Source organism: Megascapheus bottae, chromosome 10 (assembly GCF_031878675.1).
Source record: "Megascapheus bottae isolate mThoBot1 chromosome 10, mThoBot2.hap1, whole genome shotgun sequence".
In the NCBI taxonomy this organism is placed as follows: domain Eukaryota; kingdom Metazoa; phylum Chordata; class Mammalia; order Rodentia; family Geomyidae; genus Megascapheus; species Megascapheus bottae.
Window position 1 is genome coordinate 50,979,888 of NC_143518.1, and position 25,151 is coordinate 51,005,038.

General features: G+C 44.7%; 2 protein-coding genes and 1 long non-coding RNA gene across 3 annotated transcripts in view; 2 read left to right on the forward strand and 1 right to left on the reverse strand.

Moving 5' to 3' along the window:
- The first annotated feature begins 2,418 nt into the window (after positions 1-2,418).
- Positions 2,419-4,210, forward strand: LOC150058431 (protein RD3-like). Its single transcript, XM_090339922.1, has 2 exons — positions 2,419-2,717; positions 3,919-4,210. The coding sequence occupies exons 1-2, from the start codon at positions 2,425-2,427 to the stop codon at positions 4,208-4,210; spliced, it is 585 nt and encodes a 194-aa protein (XP_090196048.1). The 5' UTR covers positions 2,419-2,424.
- Positions 4,211-9,492: 5,282 nt separating this feature from the next.
- Positions 9,493-24,890, forward strand: LOC150058432 (uncharacterized). The gene is made up of 3 exons (XR_016536885.1): positions 9,493-9,694; positions 22,585-23,095; positions 24,701-24,890. It is a non-coding gene; the product is annotated as an uncharacterized LOC150058432 (long non-coding RNA).
- LOC150058433 (TNF receptor-associated factor 5) overlaps positions 14,123-25,151 on the reverse strand; it is a 45,526-nt gene continuing 34,497 nt past the window's right edge. The window contains exons 5-11 of the mRNA XM_090341248.1: positions 22,765-22,929; positions 21,478-21,555; positions 21,106-21,180; positions 19,814-19,906; positions 18,385-18,525; positions 15,677-15,845; positions 14,123-14,843 (exon numbers count right to left, since the gene is read on the reverse strand). Of these exons, the coding sequence (XP_090197374.1) occupies positions 14,266-14,843; positions 15,677-15,845; positions 18,385-18,525; positions 19,814-19,906; positions 21,106-21,180; positions 21,478-21,555; positions 22,765-22,929 (1,299 nt within the window). The 3' untranslated portion in view covers positions 14,123-14,265. The remainder of the gene's footprint in view (positions 14,844-15,676; positions 15,846-18,384; positions 18,526-19,813; positions 19,907-21,105; positions 21,181-21,477; positions 21,556-22,764; positions 22,930-25,151) is intronic.

The following is a 25,151-nucleotide window of genomic DNA, read 5'->3' on the forward strand; positions in this document are numbered from 1 at the left end:
AGCCTCCTGAGGGAGCAGCTGGCATGAGAGACAGAAATAGCACCATCAGAAGCCTTGTCTCTATCGAAGCCTTGATCCTGGCCAGTCAGGGGTAGGGTGGGGAGAAGGAAGTTCAGAACACCTTTCCCCTTTCCATGGAACCCACCACCTGGGCTCATCTGGGTCTGAGAAGCTTTGAGCCTCCAGCACTCAAGACTCAGTGCACCCCTACCAGCCATTGTCCTCCAATGAAGCGTGTTCCAGAGAAGAGGGACCCCACGAGGCCGCATTTCATTCACCTGGCTTCATTCACCCAAGTGGAAAGGTGGGGTGTTATCAGGCATGTTTGCAGGGCCTCTGAGCCGTAGGAATAGACAAAATGAGGGGGTTGGAAGAAGAAGGCTGAGAGTTCTCAGTGTGAATTTGATCCTCTAAGGTGTTAGGAATGTATACTTGCAAGGAAGGAAAGAGAATTTATTTTTATTTAAGTATTTAAAATTTTTAAATTAATTCTGTTGGCTGTGGAGATTGAACTCTGAGCCTGGGAGCTGAGCTTTAGCTCAAAGCTACCACCCTACCCCTTGAGCCTCAGCACCACTTCTGGTTTTCAGGTGGTTAATTGGAGATAAGAGTCTTAGGGTCTTTAGTGCTCAGGCTGGTTTTGAATCTCGATCCTCAGATCTCAGATTCCTGAGTAGCTAGAATTACAGGTGTGAGCCACTGTGCCCAGCTATTTTTTTTTTTTTGGTGGGGCATGGGGCTTGAACTCACCTGGGCTCTGTCCCAGAGCTCTTCAGCTCAAGGTTAACACCCTACCCGAGTCAAGCCCCACTTCCCATTTTTTGAACCTTGATCCTCAGATCTCAGCCTCCTGAGTAGGTAGGATCACAGGCATGAGCTACCACATCCAGCCCAGCTAATTTTTTTTAAGAGTTTTTATTTATTTATTTATTTATATTTATTTCTTTATTTTTTGCCAGTCCTGGGCTTGAGCTCAGGGCCTGAGCACTGTCCTTGGACTTTCTCAAGGCTAAGCTCTACCACTTGAGCTTCAGCACCACTTCTGGCTTTCTTCTATGTATGTGGTACCGAGGAATCGAACCCGGGTCTTCATGCATGCTAGGCAAACACTTTAACCACTAGGCCAAACTCCCGGCCCCTAGCCCAGCTAATTTTAAAAAAAATTATCTTTAAGTAGTTCTACAAAGGAGTTGACAATTCAATATATCAGCTTGTGAGTGCAATGTTATTAACTTTTTTGCAATTTATAAATTCTTAGACATTTGCATACATGTAACTTGTTTATAAATGTAATTTTTAGGCCGGGAGTTTGGCCTAGTGGTTAAAGTGCTTGGCTAGCATGCATGAAGACTCAGGTTCGATTCCCCGGTACCACATACATAGAAAAAAGCCGGAAGTGGTGCTAAGGCTCAAGTGGTAGAGCTCTAGCCTTGAGAAAGTCCAAGGACAGTGCTCAGGCCCTGAGCTCAAGCCCAGGACTGGCAAAAAAAAAAAATGTAATTTTTAAGGTATTTCAAAAGGGTATACATTCATCTGATAATGATGACAATGACAATGACAGTAGGAATGGCAATGTAGCATGACTATCAAAGGGAGCTACTAGGGCTGGGAATGTGGCTTAGTTGTAGAGTGCTCACCTAGCGTGCACAAAGTCCTGGATTTGATTCCTTAGTACCACATACACAGAAAAAGCCAGAAGTGGCACTGTGGCTTAAGTGGTAGAGTTCTAGCCTTGAGCAAAAGAAGGTCAGAGACAGTGCCCCAGCCTTGAGTTCTAGCCCAGGACTGGGAAAATAAGTGTGTGTGTGTGGGGGGGGTGACTAGGAAAGGACCAGCAAGGGGCAGGGAGATCGTAAAGGAGGGGGTGCTGTGGGTAAGGAGATTGAAGGAAGTTGAGTCCATATGAATATCTATCAGCATGGTACAGACATGGAACTCTTAGGACAGTATGGATCTGACATTACTCTGATAAAGCCTAACTTCCCCAACATCCTTTATCATTGATTCATTTGTGAAGCATCGTTTATGCGCACACATGTGAAAGCACACAGGGACGCTGCTCTCCAGGGCTTAGTAAAAACCCACCACAGCTCTGCAAGAGGAGCCTGTGGCTGAAGTAGTCAGAATTAAGTGAGAAGTGATGAGGAGGATCAGAGAAAGTGTCACACACACACACACATTACTTCTACGGGATTCTCACCGTATATGTGGTTTATTCACAATGACTTCTCCCAACAGTCCTCTGTTGTCTTGTAGAACCAAAAGTACTTGTCTGGAGAGGCTAAGTGACCCACAGGGGGTCACACCACCACTGGACCACATAGCAAGTCTTGTCATCTGGACCCCAACTCTCCTGTCTTGGGTTCTTGTGTAACCGACGGAGGGACCTGGGGAAGACTCCCCTCTGTGCTGTCTGGAGAGGCCATGTCTCTCATCCCATGGCTCCGGAGCGAGGCCCCTCCCCGGCTGTCATCCCGGAGCCCAGCTGAGATGGTTCTGGAGACACTCATGATGGAGCTGGCTGGGCAGATGCGAGAGGCAGAGAGGCAGAAAAGGGAGCGCAATAATACCGTCAGGAAGATCTGCACCGGCGTGGACTACAGCTGGCTGGCCAGCACACCCCGGCTCACCTACGACCTCAGCCCCGGGGAGAGGCTGCAGCTAGAGGATGTCTGTGCCAAGATCCACCCATCCTACTGTGGGCCTGCCATCCTCAGGTAAGCCCTGGCACTGTGGGCACCGGCTGCTAGGCTGCTGACTCTAGGGAGGGTGGCTGCAGTGGCATGGGCCTGGGGCTCCGAGATTGGAACCTAAGACCTGTATGATCTCTGTTAGAAGGAACAAGACAGGAAGAGGAACAGGAATGCCAGGTCAGGCCCAGAGCTTCTGCAAGAAGTCAGAGGCGGCTCTTGGCAGCACTGGAGAGAGGTGCTAGGTATGGCTGGCAGGATCCAAGGCTTTTGAACTTTCTAGACTTTTGGGTTTCAACAACTGTCTCCTTCATCAGTTCATCTTCAGTATTACCTTCTGAGAGAAGCAATTATCCTTTTTCATACCAGTTTCTACAGTAGTTGGGGAGGGCAGCGGGGACAGCTTGGACACTGTGCATTCAGAACTTGATTATTGCAATGTTCTGAAGATAAAAGTTTATGGAGTTCTGGCTGTCTGTAGGGCAGAGGAAACTAAATGACTTCCTGATGATAAGCCTGGTACCTGTGGCTCATGCCTGTAATCTTGAAGGAGACTGATGCTAAAGGCCAATTCAGGAAGAAAAGTCCTTGAGACTCCGTCTCCAAAATAACAAGCAAAAGTCTAGGCTGGAGGTAGGGCTCAAGTGATAGGGTACTATCCCACGAAGCAAGCAAGCAAAGTGACTGAGGCCTTGAATTCAAACTGCAGGGTCAGCTAAAGAAAGTAGAGAGAAAGAGAGAGAGAGGGAAGGAGGGAAGAAGGAAGGAAGGATTTGCTTGAACTCTAAGCAAAGCCTTTTTAAGCAAAGGTAAAGCTTGGGAACCAGAAGGCCCAGATGCCTCCCAGGCCTGTAGCTCCATGTGATCCTTCCTGGGCTCGGTGGCAAGGGGCAGGGGATCCTGTGTGCGTGGTTAGACAGCTCCCACCCTAGGAGGGGACTTGGAGCTGCCTGATGAGTAGCCTGGGGCAGTGACATAATCAGATTTGTATTTCAGAGAGCTTACCCAGGGCAGTGGGGGGGGAGGGTTTACCCAGGTTATGGCAGTGGAACCCCTTGAATACTCTAGCACTCATTCCTTCGGGGTGTGTGTGTGTGTGTGTGTGTGTGTGTGTGTGTGTGTGTGTGGCAGGCCAGTGGCTTGCAGGCAGGTGTGTGTGTGTGGGGGGGGGGTCAGGCCACGTGGCCTGCAGGGGTCCCGCCGCAGACACGCCCTTCCTTCTGCCCAGGTTCAGGCAGCTGCTGGCCGAGAGGGAGCCCGAGGTGCAGGAGGTGTCCCGGCTCTTCCGCACCGTGCTGCAGGAGGTGCTGGAGAGGATGAGGCAGGAGGAGGAGGCCCACAGGCTGACCCGCCAGTGGAGCCTGCGGCCCCGGAGCAGCCTGCCCTCCTTCAAGACGCGCGCGCGCATCTCCCCCTTCGCCAGCCACATCAGGACCATCTCCGAGGACGTGGAGCGCGTGGCGCCGCCGCCACCCCGCACCTGGAGCATGCCCGAGTTCCGGACACCCCAGGCCGACTGACCCGCGGGGAGGCCCCCAGGGCTGGCTGGTCAGCCACCAGTTCTGGAACCTCCCCATGCATCCCCAGCCCGGACACCCCAGAGGTGGCCCCTCCCAAGGCCCCGCAGGACGATGGAATAGCTGTCCCCGCCCATCCTCCTCTGTGGGTTGCAAGTCTGCTGAGCAGAGATCAGAGATTCGAGAGGGTGCGAGGGCACACCAGGCTTCCAGCCACCTCTCCTCCTCAGCAAGTCTTCACCAAGGTCAGGACTCCCGCCCCCTCTCTGGGCCCACAGAGAGCATCCCTCGAAGCTTCAGCTAGAGAATGAAGAACCGGGGTCCACACAGGGCCAGATCTCCAGCCAGAGGTTGCTCCTGTAGAAACAGTCTCTGTCCCTGAGCCCTTGAACCCTGGGCTATGATAGGGCCAGATCCAGTCTCCTCACTCAGCTCATGCATCCCTAGCTTGGCATTGCCACCTAGGTTGCTTCTCACTAGAGGGGGCCAGCTGTGGAGGTCTGTTGTGTATTACATCACCACACCTCGCCTGCCAGACTAAGCTTCAAGGCCTGCAGACTAGCCCTCTGATTTCTACCATACCTTCTGTGCCTAGCCATACCTAGTACTATATGATATCCCCTAACTCTCCTCCCAAAGAATGCTTCCTCATGTAGAGGGCTATTTGAGGTCATTCAGTCTCAGGCTATGTCCTAATTTTCACAGGATCCAATGTTAACTTCAAAATTTATTTTGAAATTACTTTAACAGCTTGACTTGTTTGTTAAAAAAATTGACATGTCTCTTTTATGAATTGTATTACATATTGTATTAAATTTGCATTCTAATAGCAAGTAAGTTTGGAATCTAAAAATTAAAAAAAAACATGAAAATGATATTCAAGGCAAAAGCAGCAAAATGATCTTTTTTTTTTTTTGGTCAGTCCTGGGCTTGAGCTCAGGGCCTGAGCACTGTCCTTGGACTTTCTCAAGGCTAGAGCTCTACCACTTGAGCCACAGCAGCACTTCAGCTTTTTTCTATGTATGTTGAACCCAGGTCTTCGTGCATGCTAGGCAAGCACTCTACCACTAGGCCAAACTCCTGGCCCCAAACGATCCTTTTTTATACAAGCTTATATAAACGTTGTAAAGTTTAAACTGTGAAAGGTATTCACAGACCAAGTACGGTTGCAATGTTTTCTTGAACATTTTATTATGCTCTACTGTATTCTACTTACAGTTCTCTTGCTGAACCTAAAGGCAGAGCCTCAAAACTCAGTTGCCTGACCATGCTGGAGTTTGCTGGTGCTGCTGCCGTTGGGGGAGGAAGCCTTAGGAGGGGGTAAGCATTCCAGGATCAAGATTCCTCTTTGCCCAGGCTGAGTGCTGGACTGGACATCAGGAAATCACTTCTGACACTGACTGGAACCAGAAACCTCTGCTAGGCTCTCACTGTGTGACCAGGCTCCAAAGTTAATGACAAAAGCATGCAGAATTGAGGCTCGGATCTCCTTAGTAGAGAGGAGATGCAGCCATCAGACAAAGAAGTTGCTCTCAGGTGCAAAAGGAAGGAAGAAATAGGTCTTTTCCCAAATAAGTCAGCCCTATTATATTGTTGTAGATGTGGACAGTGACATCAGAGGGCTATCCTTGAGTAAAACTTGAGTAACACTTCAAGTTATTCTAGCTTTTTCATGGACAACTGAAGCTGAGTCTCATGGACTTTCCTGCCTGGACTGGCTTTGAACCACAGTCCTCAAGATCTTAGCCTCATCAGATGTGAGCCCCTGGCTCAAAGAAGTTTCTTGATGGTGTCATGTCCCCATCTATAGCAATATAATAGGACTACTGATTTATGTATGTACTATTGTATACACTAATTGTTCATTAGAATTTTTGCTTTGCCACTCCATCTTCTCTTAAAAAAATTTCCTTTTACCCCTGAGTAGATTTTGCTCTTCATCAGAGGAAAGAAAGCTGAACAGTGCATGTAAGGTTGCTTGAAATGGGGGCTACTGAACATCTTGAATTATGGACCTTACAAAATGCGCCTTACATCTCTGCAAACTACTTGCTTTTCTGAGGCACCTGTTCCTGATCTATCTAATTACCTTCCAGTCATGCACTGAGATTAAAAGAAGATCAAATGCTTTGCAAACTCTAAAGAAACTCTCAAATCTAAGATCTTATGTTTGTCTGTCTTCCCTTCAATTATATAACCAGAAGCTGATTGAATATATGAAAAAGCACTTCAGCTTTCTTTTGCTGGAGTATTCAGGTCTGGCTCTTTTGTGAACCCAGTTTCTTGTACAAACTACACAAGTGCTTTACCATTGCTATACCCTACCCTCTGTGCTTGGCTTCCTAACCACTGCTCTTAAGTCTACTATCCCCAATCTTTCAGCCCTGTAATTCCCAAGTTTGGCTGCATATTAGATCATCATTCTAGGAGCACTAGCCTGAGCAGGCTACATTCTCAGTCCTGTTAAATCAGACACTCTGGAAGTGGCATAATTTCTCTCTCTCTTTTCTTTTCCTTTCTTTCTTTCTTTCTTTCTTTCTTTCCTTTTCTTTCTCTTTCTTTCTTTGCCAGTACTGGGGCTTGAACTCAGGACCTGAGCACCATCCTTGGTCTTTCGCAAATTTAGTGCTCTACCACTTGAGCCACAGCACCACTTCTGGCTTTTTCTATGTATGTGGCACCAGGGAATCGAACGCAGGACTTCATGTATGCTAGGCAAGCACTCTACCACTAGGCTATGCTTTTGGCTCCATTTTTTTTTTCTTACAAAAGTTTTTCAAGTGACTTCATTTTGTAGCCACAGCAGGCATTCACGGCTTTAAATTACTCTATCTGGCCAGGCGCTGGTGGCTCATATCTGTAATCCTACTTACTCAGGAGACTGAGAGCTGAGGATTGGATGGAAAATCTTTAGGCTCTTTTTTCTTTTTCTTTTTTTGTGGGTCAGCTTGGGTGTTATCCCTGAGCTCTTCAGCTCAAGGCTACCACCCTACCCTTGAGCATGTCCCCACTACTGTTTTCTAGAGGTTAATTGGAGATAAGAGTCTCAGGTCCTTTTGTGCCTGGGCTGGCTTTGAACCTTGATCCTCAGATCTCAGCCTCCAGACTAGCTAAGATTACAGATGTGAGCCACCACACCTGGCTCTGTGGACTCTTATCTCCAATTAAACTCCAGAAAACTGGAAGTGGTGGTGTAGATCAAAGTGGTAGAGCACTAGCCTTGAGCAAAAGAGCTCAGGGACAGTGTCCAGGCTCTGAATTCACAACCCATGACTGACACCCTTCCCATTAGTTTTTACTCTATGTGTACTTTCTGGGGACCTCAGGAGATCCTGTGTTGGCCATTTGTCTATGTGAATATACCACACGGCTGAAGGGATGAATTTCAATAAGAGATGAATGCCCTTTGGAATGATTCCCATGGCTTTATATGAACTTATGTCAGAGACAAATGGTTATAAGGCTGTTTAGCACACAGATATTGGTCATAGATGTTTGTCATTGCCTTAGTGATTCCAAGGCACAGCTTGGAGATGAGATGAAATGCAACCTGTAAAGAAGCCTACAAGAACACCATGGTGGCCGAGACTTTGGCCTAGTGGTAAGAGTGCTTGCCTAGCATGCACAAAGACCTGGGTTCCATCCCTTGGTACCACATACATAGAAAAAGCCGGAAGTGGTGCTGTGACTCAAGTGGTAAAGTGCTAGCCTTGAGAAAGCCCAAGGACAGTGCTCAGACCCTGATTTCAAGCCCCAGGATTGGCAAAAAAAAAAAAAAGAACACCATTGTACATGATGTTAATTATCTGATATTGGTTCCAGACATTCATAAGGTACTGTGTGAAAGAGAGTGAGGGAACAGGAGACAGATATGTATTAAGAAAGCTGGCATACAGCAGATACAGTTGTTAGCTGGGGATGGGCTGTTCAGGACTCTTTCCTTTTTGTATTATGTCACAGAACATTTTCTCCTGAAAAAGAAGCAAAAGAGTGTGGTCACAGGTGACACATTCTTAGGTCTTATCTGTGATTTAATGCTACTGTCAGACACAAGCTGGACTTGGGAACTGTCTGCTCTTATCTTCAGAGGCCTTGGTGTCCCCCTGGTGGTCATGGAAGGCCTGTGCAGGTCCTGCTTACACAGAACAGGATGGGGGTTCCCCGACAAGGGCAACCCTCTCCTTAGGCTTGTCCAGGGTGCTCTTGGCAGGACCAGAGTCTTAGTCTACAGATGGCACAGTCTTACTTCCTATCCCAGCTTCAGACAGAAGTAGGGAACCTGCACATCTTGGCCCAGGACTTCAATGGTTCAGTTTCTGGGTTTTTTGTTTTTTTGTTTTTTTTTTTTCCAGTTAAGTAGTATCTGCATTACACTGTTGTAGAGATTAACTGAAATCAAATCACATAAAGCTTCTGGGATCAGAAAGGAGTTATTCTGAGTCCCTCAGTACACACTAAACCCAGAGAAATTCTATTTTTCAGTAATCCAAGATGTGTTTGCCACTGGGAGCAAAGAATCATCATAGAAAAGGGCCTATGATTTGATCTGAGGTTTAGGCAGTGGTTCAGTGCTTTTTTCCGTTTACGTGGTACTGAGGACTCCAACCCAGGGTTTCATGCACACCAGGCAAGCACCCTACCACTAAACCACATTTCCAACCCCTCCATGTTCTTTAGAAATTTATTCTCCAAAGCCTTTCCCTGCCCCCCCCCCCAATATGGACGTAAGTCATGGCACTCATCTGCTGGGCTAAGCAGTCTTTACTTGTTTTCAACGTCCAAAGTTTGGCTGGAGGGATCAGAGCAGGTTTAAGCACTGTATCTGTCACTAATAAAATATTAGTTGAATACACAGAAATGACTTTTTAAAAGGTATAACGAATTTACCTACCTCACCTAACTTACACCTGCAGAGAGGTCTTCAACCTTCAGTACTCGATAAAAGTCCGGGAATAAGTTATCCTTGGGTTACACTGACGACTGCGCTTGGCTGCTGGGCGGAACTTCCGGTTGTGCTACAAGGAAAAACCAATACCGGAAGTGGTCTTCCACACCTCCCACACGGGCGGAAATACAAGGCTCTTTGGGCTTCGAGTGAGGGCGGAAGTCTTCCGGCTCGGACTTCCGGAAACGGCTCCGCCACGCTCGTCCCACACACGGCTTAAAAACTTAAGGCAACATCGGCGACTGATGGTCGTCAGACGGCCAAGATTTCCCCCGGGAAATGTTGGCAACTCCATACTTAAGGAAATTGAATTGACCCAGATTTCGAGAACCAGTGTCAGAGCTGTTAATTCAAGTCGCCCTTCCTGGTCAGGGGAACTGCTGCGATGGTTTTGGTGACATTTCGCGCATCTGTTTTCTAGAGGGTCGCCTCTCCCCCAGGAGAGTTCTCCCTGTTATTGTACCATAGCCTAGTGTGGATTTGGGGGATTGATCCATCCGGTTACTTCGCCCAATCGCTTGACAGCCCCTCTGGTTTCGTAGGTAAGAATTCACCAGCAAATACCGGTTTCAGCTCTCCCCGTCCCCTCCTTCCCCACACCCCAGTCCGGGACGAGTGATTTCTTCCCTTGCAGAAGTCACTTCCATTGCACAGCGCCTCTTCTGGCTTTTTCTGTGTATGTGGTACTGAAGAATCGAACCCAGGGCTTCATGCACGCTAGGCAAGCTCTCTACTACTAAGCCACCTTCCCAGCCCCATCATTATCCGTCTTTAAGATGTTAGAATTTTTCTCTTATTCTGTAGAAATATTTTTTTTCTATTGATGAATTAACTTTAACAGTTTTGGTATTCTTGGAGTGCATTGCTGGATGCAGTTTTGCTGTGAATTTTAGGATTTGTGTGTCTATATTCATAAACTGGATTTCTTGTCTTTGTGTGTTTGCCAGTCTTGGGGCTTGAAATCAAGGCCAGAGTGCTGTCCCTTTTGCTCAAGGCTAGTGCTCTGCTATAGCTCCACTTCCACTGTGTGTGTGTGTGTGTGTGTGTGTGTGTGTGTGTGTGTGTGTGTGTGTGTGTGTGTGTGTGCGCGCGTGCCCGCCTGCCCGCCTGCCCGTCTTCCTCCCCAACCGCCCGCCTGCCTGCCTGCCTGCCTGTCTGTATGTATGCTTAATTGAAGATAAGAGTCTCATGGGCCTTCCTGTCCGAGCTGGCTTTGAACTGTGCTCCTTAGATCTCAGCCTTCGGAGTAGCTTGAGCCATCAGTGTCCAGGTCCTTTTATTTCTTTTAAATTGACTTTGTTTACCAGATAGGCTACTGGGCTGGTCTCTGACCACACTCTTCCTTCCTACCTTTGCCTTCTAAGTAGCTAGGATTAAAGGCACAGGCACCTGACTCTTGTCTGGTTTCCATATCAGACTGTGTTGGGTCTCAAATGACTCAGACAGATAACTTATTTTTATGTTACCTTAAATAGACAAAAATATGTGATTGATCCACGTTTCAGGTCGTAAAGACAGATCAAGTTGTAGTTTTCAGTAATTAAAATGTCAGTTTTTTTTCTTTTCTTTCTGAGGAAAGTAATTTTCAGATCTATTGCTATAAAATTGTATATAGTATTCTTAACATTAAAATTCTTTATTTGTCCTTATACAGTCTATTGGAATTTTGGAGGGAGGTCCATCGTGGGGTTTGTACTCTGGGCCTGGGCACTGTCCCTGAGCTATTCAGCTCAAGGCTAGTGTTCTACCACTTTGAGCCACAGGGCCATTTTCAGTTTACTGGTGGTTAATAGTTATTTTTTTTTTAATAGAATCTCGAAAGAGTACCACTTGAGCCACAGCACCACTTTCAGCTTTTTGTGTGTATGTGGTACCAAGGAATCAAACCCAGGGCTTTGTGCAATGCTAGGCAAACACTCTACCATTTGGCCACACTCACAGACCCTGTATTTGAGTTTTCACTGCCACCCTCTTAGAAGTAAAAGCAACCAGAAGCTCTGAGTCACAATTCCCAGAAGCTCCGAGTTTCAGATTTCTTTTTCTCTTTTCCTTAATTTCCCCCAATCCTTAGGTGGATCTGTTTAGTTTATTCACTCCACATATCTCGCCCCTGGGGGTTCTTCGGATGTTTTCTGAGTACTCTCTTGATTTTGCATCAAAAACATCTGGAACTGGTCTGAAAGACTTTTTTTTTCTAGGGGTCAGGCAGAGAAGCTGAAAGGCAAATTCTCAGGTAGAGGCTGGGGACACTGATTTTTCTTTTCTTTCTTTTTTGTTTTTTTGACATTCCTGGGGCTTGAACTCAGGGCATTGTCCTTGGACACTTTTTGCTCAAGGCTAGTGCTCTGCCACTTGAGCCACAGCGCCACTTTCGGCTTTTTCTATGTATGTGATGCTGAGGAATGGAACCCAGGGCTTTGTGCATGTTAGGCAAGCACTCTACCACTAAGCTATGTTCCCGGCCCCTGATTTTTCTTTATTATGTTTGAGCCACAGATTATAAATCTTATGACTGGAATAATATCTATTTGAAATTAACTCAGGACCTTGCAAATAAATAATTAGCAACTGTTTTCTTGTGTTGGTGGGGTGTGTGTGTGTGTGGGAAATACAGCAACTGAGTGAAAAAACAGAGCACAGTAAGACCTTTTCTTTTAGCTTAGTAAAAGGTGGAAGTTTGGAGTACAAGGTGAGAACTAGTTTGGGAAGGCATTCCAGAGGAGGTGAGGTCCAGGCATTGTGATAAAGGGCAGAAATTCCCCAGGCAAAGCGGGAGGTGAAAGTATTCCAGATAGGCTTGTGCACATGATGAGTGAAATGTCACAGCTTGATGTACCAATACTAAACTCATATCATTTGACAAATATTAAAGCTGGAGGTAAGAGAGCCATGAAGAACCTTGTGCTGAATTTTATCCTATGGGTGGTAGAGCCACAGGGAGGCTAAGGGATCAAAATGGAGATACATATTTAAATATTTGAACATTTAAATATTAGAACAACAACAACAGCTCATGGGATAATAGTTTTTGTGGATCCAAGGGGATTTTGTTTTGTTTTCTGGTACTGGTTTTGTATTCTTGCTCCATTTCTTTTCTACTCACAGAGGGCACTCTAACTCCTTGAGTCATACTTCTACTTCCAGCTTTTTGCTGGTTGGAGCTACAGTTCTTAGGACTTTTCTGCCCAGGCTGGCTCTGAACCTCAGTTCTCAGATCTCAACCTCCGGATTAGTTAGTAATATAGGTGTGAGCCAATTAAAAAAAAAAGTTTTATTTTATAAAAAAGAGGGTTTTTTTTTTTGTTGTTGTTTCTTTTTTGCCAGTCCTGGGCTTGGGATCAGGGCCTGAGCACTGTCTCTGGACTTTCTCAAGGCTAGGGCTCTACCACTTGAGCCACAGCACCACTTCTGGCTTTTTGCTACATATGTGGCACCGAGGAATCGAACCTGGGTCTTCATGCATGCTAGGCAAGTACTCTACCACTAGGCCAAACTCCCGGCCCTAAAAAAGAGTTTTTAAAACTTCTTTTCTGTAATAATTAGTGAGGCAAACACTCTAAACTTCTAAGCAAACCATATCATGACATATTTTATATGCACTGAAATGGGTTAAAATGCAAAATCAACATTTTGACATTAACAGTAAAATGTGTTTTTTACAACTGCTTAAAATTTTTCACAACAATTTGATCTGCTCTGGAATATACAAAGAGTAATCTTGGACATGATTAGAAACAGTGTAAACAAATACATAGAGCTCCCAGACAGCCTTGTGGACTACAGCAATATGTCCTAAGTTTCAGGTGATGCATTGACCCATCAACTGTACCAGAATTCACCAGCAGCCATATTGGTGGGTTTTTTTTGTTGTTGTTTTTTGTTTGTTTGTTTGAGGTCATGAGGCTTGAACTCTGGGCTTGGGCTTGGGCTCAAGGCTAGTGCTCTACCATTTGAGCCACAGCACCACTTCCAGTTTTCTGGTGGTTAATTGGAGATAAGAGTCTCATAGACTTTCCTGCCCAGGCTGGCTTCAAACCACAATCTTCAGATCTCAGCCTCGTGACTAGCTAGGATTACAGGCCTGAGCCACTGATAAATTTTGTGAAAATATTTAGTGGTGTATTAATTCCTCCAAATTAGCATTTAACCAAAGAAATCTGGTCTAAATAGGGAATTTGTCTTATAACTACTTATTGGGAACTACTTAACTGGAAGAGCCTACTTTTGAAAAAAAATGACTTTTGTGGGCTCATAGTCAGGTGCAGAATCAATAGGCTGAACAAAAAGATATGAAAGCTGGGCCGGGAGTTTGGCCTAGTGGTTAAAGTGCTTGCCTAGCATGCATGAAGACCCGGGTTCGATTCCTCGGTACCACATATAGAAAAAAGCCGGAAGTGGTGCTGAGGCTCAAGTGGTAGAGCTCTAGCCTTGAGAAAGTCCAAGGACAGGGCTCAGGCCCTGAGCTCAAGCCCAGGCCTGGCAAAAAAAAAAAAAAAAAAAGATATGAAAGCAATTTCAACTGTAAATTCTGCTATAGCACTCTGTTCTTAGTAATATTCAGTACTACGGAATGCCTGAGACACTTCACTAAACAACAGTAAAAGAGATAAGCCCCAGGCTTTATTTTCAAGAAATGAATCATATTACCTGAGATACGAAAATATAAATAACATACTCTGAGGATTTTACATTTCAAACCGAAGCATAATAAAAATGTAAAGGGAAGATGGTATTTCAGAAGTTTTAAGCTAACTTCAAATACTAAAGGCAAATGTACAGCTGAGTGCTGGTGGTTCACACCTGAAATCACAGTTACTTAAGAAGCTGAGATCTGAGGACCAGGGTTCCAAGCCAGCCTGGGTGGGAAAGTCCATGTGACTTATCCAAAAGTGGATGTGTGGCTCAGGTGGTAGAGTGCTAAGAGACAGCTCTGGCCCTGAATTCAAGCATGCACACGCGCGCGCACGCGCGCGCACACACACACACACACACACACACACACACACACACACAATACATTGTGTCTGTCCATCCATGTTAATAAGATAACCAGTTGTGTTCTCCTTCATTCTTTTGGACTCCAGAAGTTTTCTTATGACTCCATGAACAGTGATTAGAGAGTCTCGAGGTCAGTGAGATCCACAGCTACTTTCAAGAACAGAGTGTCATCTTTAATGTAGGTGTTCTTGACATTCTCCAAAGTGGAGTGAGCCACGAAGCGGGGACAACCAGTTGCAATGTTCATCTCTCCATCAGGCCTTTTAAAGCTGCTGCTATTGGGGTCGGCTTTGAAGGTCTCCATAATGTGGTTCTTTTTGCCACTCTGGTCCAAGAGCATGAGGGTCACTCGCTGCCTGAATGGCCACTGTAACAGTGAGTCAAACTCTCCTCGCATCACCACAAAGTAAAGGGACAGGTGTGTCCCCTTTCCAGACCCATCTCCATTTAGATATGCTCTAGCACAGAGCCGGTAGCCACAACGGCTGGTGTAGAATGGCTGACTGAAGATGGATACCGTGAGCCCATCCACAGCCTCCCTCTTCTTCAGCTTGTAATCTGTCACCTTCCAAATGAGCTTCCCATTATAGCAGGCACCCTCCAGCAGTTTAAACCGCTCTTCATTTTTATTCAGCTGTGCTTTATGAATATTAATGTGCGCATCATGCTTGTTTGTCTCCCCTTCTAAAACAACTGCAAAGGAAAAACCAAAAGGAGCCTGAAACAGGGGCCTGATAAGTTGTCTTTAAACGTTGTCCTAACATGAAGAGAACCAATAAAATCATGATATCCTAAAGATGAGCTGACTTCAGTGTTCACAGGTGGGCCACTTATATTAATATTAACTCAGTGATGTTCACATTCTTGGTAAACTGATACCAAGAAAACTGGAATGTATGGGCTGGCAATGTGGCTTAGTGGTAGAGAGCATGCCTAGCATGCCTGGAGTCCTGGTTTGAATCCTCAGTACCACACAAACAGAAAAAGCTGGAAGGGAATCATGGCTCAAGAGGTAGAGCACTAGCCTTGAGCATAGAGAGGCTCAGAGACAACATCCAGGCCCAGAGTTCAAGCCCCAGGACTGGCCAAAAAAGAGAAAAGAAAATAAAAGTGGAATGTATAATCTATAACCAGAGCTTGCCACAGTTCAAGAACTCACTGAGCGTTTGCCTAGTATGAGCCCACAGCATTCTAAATAGAAGGCTTTTTTAAATAGATAGTTCCTCTTTTATTTTTCCATACCTAAAACAGTCATCCCTTCACATCTCTTCCTTAGCTTCTCATTTTCCACTCCTTAAAAATCAGCCCACTCCTCTCTGTTCTTGGAATTCCCTAGCTTCTATTTCCTGTCTATTTACACCCCCATTTAGTGCTCCCTCATGTTTGCTTGAGTAGCCAGCTCACTGCTCTTTCACAAATAACCAGAATCAAACATTGCTTCTCTTGGAGAGATAGGGCTGGCAAGGCGTTTGGTCATTCACGAACATATGAACATGTTACTGGAAGAAGGCAAATATGAGACATACCTAATCTTTGATCATTGGTTTCCAGGAGAGTGATTTTCTGTTTCACTGTATCAACAGCTTCCATCAAAGGCTTCAGGTCAAATTTATTGTGTTGCTGGTTAACTATGTGTAACAATTGACGTACTTGAGCTTCTAGCCATGCAGACTTGTCAATGTGACTGGTAAGAACCTTTCAGAACAAGATGGACCACAACATTATAAAAATATAGGCAAAATATAGATAATAGCTGGGTGATGGTGGCTCATACCTGTAATCCTAGCTACTCAAGAGGCTGAGATCTAAGGATTGTGGTTCAAAGTCAGCTCAGGGATGAAAAATCTGTGAGACTCTTATCTCCAATTAAGCACCAGAAAACCGGAAGTGGCACTGTGGCTCAAGTGGTAGAGTGCTGGCCTTGAATTGCAGAGTTCAGAGATAGCACTCAGGCCCAGAGTTCAAGCCCCATGACCAAAAAAGAATCGATAGATAGACAGATAGATACGGATATTAGTTTTCTCAATTCAAACATTTCACAATTACTTAGTGAAATGAAAAATACTTAGTCCAGAAGAGAAAACTCAGTAGGGACAGCTCAGACAAGGCCCTCATCATTCTCCTCCACTCCTATCCCAAATCTGATGTTTCTCTATCTCATTTATCTGAATACTCCTTAGATTTCTCTGTTCTTGGTTCCCTAACTCACCTTGTCACATCTGTTCTCTTGTTTCTTCTCTCTTCTTACCACTTGCTTCCTGCTCTGCTAGAAGACCAATTGAATTGGAGCAAGCCATTTGTTTTGGCTTGAACATTGCAGGTGAAACAGAAGGCCTGGAGTAGGCCTGCTCTCTTAGGCAAAAGAGATTAAATAAACCCCTGTCTTCCTCTTAGTGCCTTAATTCTACTGTCATACTACAGAAAAATTCAGAACTGGGATAGTATCAAATGATGCATTTCTTTTTTTGGATACACATACCTATGCATGAATGTATATATGTACATACATTTGCATATATAGGTATAATATGTATATGTGCTTATATATGTATATATAAAATGTGTGACCAGCCGGGCACCAGTGGCTTGCACCTCTAATCCTAGCTACTCAGGAGACTGAGATCTGAGGATCTAGTTCAAAGTCAGCCGGGTCACAAAAGACTGAGAGACTCATATCTCCAATTAACCACTAGAAAACCAAAAGTGGGGCTGTGGCTCAAAGAGGTAGGGTGGTAGCCTTGAGCTGAAGAACTCAGGGACAGCATCCAGGTCCAGAGGTAGGCAGTTGCCTTGAGCTGAAGAGTTCAGGGACAGTGCCCAAACCCATAGTTCAAGCTCCACAACTTTAAAAAAAAAATTCAGTCTAGGCACTGAAGTCTATGAGACTCTTATCTTCAATTAATCACAAGAAAATCAGAAGTGACACTGTAGCTTAAATGGTAGAGCACTATCCTTAAGCTGAAGAGTTCAGGGACAGCACCCAGGCCCAGAATTCAAGCCCCACAACCACCCCCCCCCACAAAAAAAGTGTGACCAAGTATGAAAATTATATGGCCTAAGTTTTCTGGAATAATTCAACTTTCAAATTTATCACCAATAATATATGTCTTAAAACCTTTCATTAGAAATTTCATAATCATGATAGACATTTATTCATTAGGAATCAATTTATGATTTAGAAAGTAACTTCTTTGGCACTGTGGCTCAAGTGGCAGAGCACTAGCCTTGAGCAAAAAGTGTCCAAGGACAGTGCCCGGACCCTGAGTTCAAGCCCCAGGAGAATTGGCAAAAAAAAGTAACTTCTTCGGCTATATTTTAGTGGTATTTATTTTTCTTATGGGGATAATAAGGGAAAGAGTGATATTGAATGATGGAAGGGGTAACACTGGTCAAGATACATTGTTCTCATGAACTAATGGGTTGAACTGAAACTTCTTTGTACAACAGCTTTAAAAAAAAGGTAAAAAACAAACAAACAAGCATTTTCTTCCCAAGGAAATTAACTGTTGTGTTTTACTGTCTATAAAATGCAGAGCAGGAGCCAGGAGTGTGGCCTAGTGATTAGCATGCCCACCTAGCAAGCATGAAGCCCTGTGTTTGATTCCCTGGTACCACATACTCAGAAAAAATCAGAACCAGAACTGTGGCTCAAGTGGCAGAGCACTAGCCTTGAGCAAAAAGTGTCCAAGGACAGTGCCCAGGCCCTGCATTCAAGCCCCAGGCCTGGCAAAAAAAACAAAACAAAATGCAGAGCAGTCTTCAATGTATCTATCTAACATTAATTAAACTTAATTAATTAAACGTTATTTAAAACGTTAATTGTCATAAACTCTATGGAAGTATTGTGGAGATGTGGGTATTACAAGAGATGAACTTTAGGACTTACATACTGAAATATACAGAGATAAAGGGCCATAATATATTCAATAATTCAATAGCTTGGATAACATACAACATTCTCTCTCTCTCTGTCTCTCTTTCTCTTGTCTGTCTGTCTGTCTGTCTCTCTGTCTCTGTCTCTGTCTCTCTCTCTCTCTCTCTCTCTCTCTCTCTCTCTCTCTCTCTCTCTCTCTCTCTCTCTCTCTCATCTCTATCTCTTCTTTCAAGAGGTGAAGAGGAGAGTGGAGGGGGACCAATGCTAGAGTAAATGGGTAAAATATTGACAATATTGAATATAGGCAGTGGTATTCTTTATATGTTTCCATTTTAAAAGTTAAAAGAAAAACCATCTCACCTGGATATTTGAGAGGACGCTTCCATTTTTGCCAAACAACTGTGTAAACTGCTTGAATTCTTTTTCAAATTTCTTCACAGTGTCTGCTAGCTGCTGGATCTTATGTTCTTTTTGTTCAAGGCTCTTATATAAATCAGAAATCTATTAACAAGAATGTGAATGAGGAATATGAGGTCACCGAAGTGCGTGCATGTAATTTAAATAGTACTTGCTCCTAGGGGAACTCGGAAATTACTTGTACTTCCAAACTATCAAGCCTCAGGATTTCCCATCAGCCTGTGCTATCCCTAACATGTGGTGAAGAATCCCCTCAGGATAGTGACATCACTTGACTGTACTAGTTCACTTCATCCACTCAGTGTATACTTACTAAGCAAGCCGAGTACTGATTGCCACATGTTAGTTGTTACAGGCACACTAATAATGGCTAGAATTTGCTGAATTTTTATGTTACACTTGTATATCAATTAGGTCTTTTACTCTTAATTTTTTTTTTCAATGAGGAAACAAGCAAAGAAGGTATATGACCTGTCCAGCATGCTAAGGGGAAATAGGAAAACACGAGAATTTGTAAACTATTTGGGAGAAATACTTAGAAACTTAAGAATGATATTTCTCTAATGTAGTTTTTTTTCTTTCTTTTTTTGTTTTTTGGTCAGTGGTGGGACTTGAACTCTGGGCCTGGGTGCTGTCCCTGAGCTCATCAGCTCAAGACTACTGCCCTACCCCTTGGCCTGGCCATTGTCCCTGAGCTCTTCAGCTCAAGGCTCCCATTCTACCCCTTGAGCCACAGTATCACTTCTGGTTTTCTGGTGATTAATTGGAGATAAGAGTCTTACAGACTTTTTTTTAGTGCCTTGGCTGGCTTTGAACCGCGATCCTCAGATCTCAGCCTCCTGGGTAGCTAGGATTACAGTCATGAGCCACCGTGCCCAACTGCGATTTTTCTCTTGCAGGCCATACTGAGCCCTCCATGATCTGCTACCCCTTTGACTTCATGTCCATTCACAACCCGAGTCCCTTCTTCAAACTACACAACATGTTCCTATCAGGCCCTGCAGGGTCCACAACAGATGGCCACACCCATTTGAAAGTATCAAGCATCCTCTAGGTGCCATGTAATTACAGGGAACAGAAGGGCATGTGGACAGGTTGCAGAGGCAAAAAGGTGAATCTGAGGACAGTAGGAATCAGAGGAGATGGGCTTGATAGTGAACCCTGCCACTTCAGATTATAAACACATTAACATTATTCTGAACTTAGTTACTTTATCTCATGATCCTAAGAAGCCTGTCTAGCCACATAGTAGCAAAACATCCAACATTAGTTGACTTATATTGAAACAGACAAGGAGTAAAACCACTAACAGAGCAGACCAATCCCAGCCATTCCATTGTTCCTCATCATATGTGGTCCCTTGAAGGCTTACCTGCCCTTCTAACTGGAAGTTCTTTTCCAACACCAGAAGCATATGGTCCCGCAAGGCCGACTGCTCGTGTTCTTGCAGATTTCCTCGCTTATCCTTCAGTACAGAGAAAGAGGTCCCATTATTGAGAATGGTGGGCAGTGAGATATGCTGCTAATGAAAAAGCTTAGCAACTCTGCAGATGTTATCACTTTTAACATGCGACCATTCTAAGTGAGTGGCAGGAAAACTGACTCTGCTTGGATCCTTTTCCAGCTTTAAGATTCTGTAGTACACAGATGGAAATCCTAGGTTTTCTCATATCAAGCCAGAACTGGAATTAATTAATCTGGGGAAAAGGTGAGACCGGCACTTGAACTTGGTACCTGATGCTTTCCCTCATTGGCTAGTGCTGAACCAATAGAGCTGTGCCTCCATCTCCAGAAATAATTACTATGATGGTTAATTTTATATGTCAACCTACCTAGGCTGTGGTGCCTAATTCATTACAATTAATCTAGGTCATGTTGTGGAGCTATGTTATAGTGATGATTAACACAAACTGTATTTCTTTCTTCCCTTCCTTCCCTCCCTCTCTTCCCTGTCTCTCTTTCTTATTTTTTATCAGTTGTGGGGCTTAAACTCTGGGCCTGGACTGTCCTTGAACTCTTCAGCCCAAGGCTAGCACTTTACCAATTGAGCCACAGTGCCACTTCCAGTTTTCTGGCAGTTAATTGTAGATAAGAGAGTCATGGACTTTGGTGCTCTGGCTGGCTTTGAAGCTCGATCCTCAGACCTTAGCCTCCTGAGTAGCTAGGATTAGAGGCATGAGCCACTGATGGCCGGCAACACAACTGTATTTCAAGAGGATTATCCAATCAAAATGTGAGTGGGCGTTGTCCCATCAGTGGAAGGCTTTAAGAGCAAAACCTAAAGTTTCCTATAGAAGACTGAAACTGGAAACTGAAAACTGAAACCTAGAAAGTATTTCCCAGCTTGCTGCCCATCTGCAGATGTTCCACAGGTTTATAACTTGCTAATGATCAGATCTCTTAGAATAAAGTTCCATATATATCTAATATACATGTACATCTAATATGCATACCTCATATATATCATATATATACATCTAATATGAATCACATGTATTGGCTTGGTTTCTCTGGAGAACCTGGATACTTTCATGGAATTATTAATTATTAATATAGTAATTCTCTTAAAAGTCCTTCTATATCCTGAATGGAATTCAAGTAAAATGGACTAGCCAAGTGACACGCAATGCAATATCAAGGCAGGTACAAAAAGGCACTTCCTACCTTTACAGTGCAGCCGTAGTGTTTAAAAGGACAGTCTTGTTCAGCCTCAGGACACACTGTAAGGTGTTCATTCACCTACAAAATGAACAGCTTCAAGCTATAGAAATTCATCACTGACTCTCCAGCTGCCTGGTGCAGCAGGTGGGAAATAAGGGTATAGGAGGAGGTGAGGGTCCAGGAGAAGGGGGAACCTAGCAAGGATGGGAACCCAGGGGTGAACACTGAGAACTTTGTAGAGAAAGACGAGACATAGTTATGGTGGAGATTAATTTAAACCTTGGGCCTTTGCATATGGATTTCATCAAACACATCATAGCTACTGCCTGAAATTTATCTTGTGCAAAATCTTTGAAGGTGATTATTTATAGTTACCTTGGTTCTGGGAATAATCTGCAAACATTTGTTGGGACAAGAAACTGGGTACTCTGGACACAAGTTTTCCAGGTGGTTCTGAAATGGAGAAAGTGGCATGAAAGGAAGCAGAGGCTCTCTTCCTGGGACAGTGATCCTACATAGGTCTCAAGGGATATAAGTCAGACAGCTTGCCCTCCATAAGCCTCCTTCTGAAAAGGATTAAAGATGTTTGCTTTCTTGGTATAAAGGAAATCAATTAAAAAGTTAAAGTTCCAGGGCTGGGAATATGGCTTAATGGTAGAGTGCTTGCCTAGCATGCATGAAGCCCTGGATTTGATTCTTCAGTACCACATACACAGAAAATGCCAGAAGTGGTGCTCTCGCTCAAGTGGTAGAGTGCTAGCTTTGAGCAAAAGAAGCTCAGGGAAAATGCCTAGACCCTAAGTTCAAGCCCAGGGCTGGTAAAAAAAAAAAAGTTAGTATTTCAGTTATTCTGAAAAGGTAAAAGGGTATTGAACTGGAGGCAGGAAGCGCAGAGAAATTATCAGTGTTGCTCCACTGTTTGCCCCAGGCCTCCCAATACTCCCTCCACACTCACACACAGCAGATGCCCAAATGATATATATTTATCGCTGGTCCTGGGGCTTGAACTCTGGGTCTGGACACTGTCCCTGAGCTTTTGTGCTCAAGGCTAGTGTTTGGCCACTTTAAGTATAGCTACACTTCTGGCTTTTTTGGTAGTTGTAGTGGGAATATGAGTCTCATGGACTTTCCTGCCTGGGCCAGCTTTGAACCATGATCCTCAGATCTCAGCCTCCTGAGTAGCTAGGATTACAGGTGTGAGCCACCTGTGCTTGGCACTTTTTTTTTTCTTGAGCCAGGATTTAAACTCAAGAGGTTTGAGCTCTTGCTCAACTTTCTTCTGTCACTTTACCACTTGGCCATCACCACCACCACACAAAAAGCCTAGTTTTTGCTGGTTATTTTGGAGATTGAGTTTTGCAGACTTTTTTTTTCTGGGCTGGCTTCAAATTGTGACCCTCTAGATCTCAGCAGATCTTCCGAGTAGCTAGGATTATAGGCTTGACACACTAGAACCCAACTGAAATGCTATTTTTATTATAGATCCATGACCAGAATTCTGCTAATAAGAAGGCTTTGAAGGACCTCATGGAGCGTCTTTCTGCTAAACTCCTTTAGACCTGATTCCATACACCAGTAAGCACAGAATGTGCTTCAGGTTCCCACCTGCTTCACTGGAACCACCCAGCAGATGAGCCCCATAAAGACGATGATTCTTTGTACCTGCAGATGGATTGCGACCACGTCCTTTTTGCAATGAAGACATTTTTCCTCTCTGAACTGACAGTGTGCACTCAAGTGCTCTTTAAGATCTTTTCGGAGTAGGACTTCCCAGCAGTTCTCATTGGAACAGGGCACATGCTGAAATGAGCAGTGCTGGAGGTGATCCTGCAATGGACAACATGCAGGTGGGGCTGGCTCAGCTGAGTAGCCTGGAAAGACCCATCAAAGGCCAGCCCACAGGAGCCCTAGAGGGACAATGAGGCTGGCACAGGTGGGGCAGGCCAGGCAGTCTCTTCTAGCTGTCACTGAGGACCTCATTGCTTCTGCTGAGGTGATGGTGGGGCCGAGGGGGGTGGGGGAGGCTTGGATGGCAGCTTGATGAGAAGGAGGAGGAGAAGGGAAGATAGGAAGGGGTGACCCGCTCATATTTACAGACAGACTAGTTCTGGGGTATCTCTTTGAGGCTTTCTAATTAGCCAATTAGTTCTTAGTTCAAGAGTTTCTTCATTTTCCCATCTGCTTGTTTGTTGTTGTTTTCAAACTCACTATATAGCCCAGGCTGGCTCTGAACTAACGATCCTCCCACCTCGGCCCTTCCAAGACATGGATTAAAGGCATTGCCTAGTACTAATAAATATGAATGTAAGACATTTTTTGGTGATACTGGAGATTAAACTCAGAATCTTGCACTTGCTAATCAAGCAGTATGTCATGGGGCTGGTGATATTTTTGTTTCTCTTTTGGGCTTGAACTCAGAGCCTAGATAATGTCCCTTAGCCTTTTTTGCTCAGAGTTGGCCTTCTACCACTGCACTCACAGCACCATTTCCAACTTTTTAATGGTTAATTGGAGATATGTTTCATGGACTTTCCTGCCTGAGCTGGCTTTGAACCATGAACCTCAGATCTCATACTCCTGAGTTGCTAGGACTATAAGCATGAACACCTGCTACATTCTTTTTCTTTTGTGTACTCTTCATCCCCACCCCTAGCACCATGGACTGGCTTCTGCACAACAGATGTATAAGTGATGAGGCAGAGGAAAAGAAGGGAGAAGTATAAATGAAGGAAGGGAGTTTTAGTGAGCAGCTCTTTGCAGGATCCTTCTAAGCAGAGTTGGTACCCTAAAGTCCACAGGCTGAATCTGGCCTGATTTTGTCTTTGTAAATCACAGTTTGTCTGAGGCCTATATATTCACATACTGCCTCTGTGCTTCCCTGCAATGTGGCAGAGTTCAGTTGTTGTGACACAGTCTGTATAGCCTGCCAAGTCTAAAATATTTACTGCCTGGCTCTCAATAGAAGCAACTTGAAGCCCCTTCTCTGAAGGAAGAGAGAGAACAGCTTCATTAGAATGATAAAGATTATAGTAATTGTTTTCTAAGAAACAAATGGCAACAACAATTAAAACTAGACTCTCCACAATGAGTTGCTGTGACCCCCAACCCCCCCCCAATAGTGATCATCCATGATTAGGGATGAACACCTCACTAGACAGGGGAAGACAGAGGGAAGCAGCTGAAAGAAACAGGAGCCTGTTCTCTACAAGTCTGTGGTTCCTTTACTACAAACGGGCATCTCATTTCCTTGTAGGCTTTGTGACACCAGTCCTGGAAAGGAGGTCTTGCTCTAGGGCTGGTCACTCAAAATGTGGTGCTAAGGACGTGAAGACAGCAAAGTCCTGCCTGCCTCCAAAGCATTCCCTGGGCCAACAAGGAAGTCTTTTACAGTTTCTACCTTGGGGTTCTAGGGGCTTTGGAGGCTGGGTAGTGGATAGAGAAACAACTGACTCATTGCAGGCTGTGTGGGTGGGAGGGGAAAATTTCAGTGGCCTCGAAGCAATTCCATGGAAGCTAACGATGTCTTAGTCACTGTCCTGTGATCACAGCTGATAGGGGCCTTCCAGGCAAGGAGACATTAATGGCTTCCTATTCACAGCCTTCTCCAGATGGATGGAAAAGCAGCTTCGATAGGTTCATTTCACAGGAACCCAACTCCTCCTCATCAGTGCCTCCACATCTGACTGCCCTTCATCTCTGCTTTCTGGGCTGTGTGCCCCACCTTGGAGAGCCTACTCTGCAGACCATCACAGCACCGGAAGGCATAGTGTTTGCTGGCTGGAATCTTTACAACCATCATGGTCTGTAATCTTTACAATCATCACTGTCTGTGCTTCCGCCATAGGCTTCCAAACTTGTCACAGTTCCCCCAAATGCTTGCTTGAGCTTTGCTTTGGCTTGGCATATCCCATAATATCCCCCGTTTTTTGCTTAATAATCCCTAACCCAAAATACAGTATGTAAGCATATATCCTCCTTACACTCCCCTTCTTTAATGTGCACTTGGGCATGCTACGATGCTGTGGCTCACTGTGCTGCTCACCTGGGAG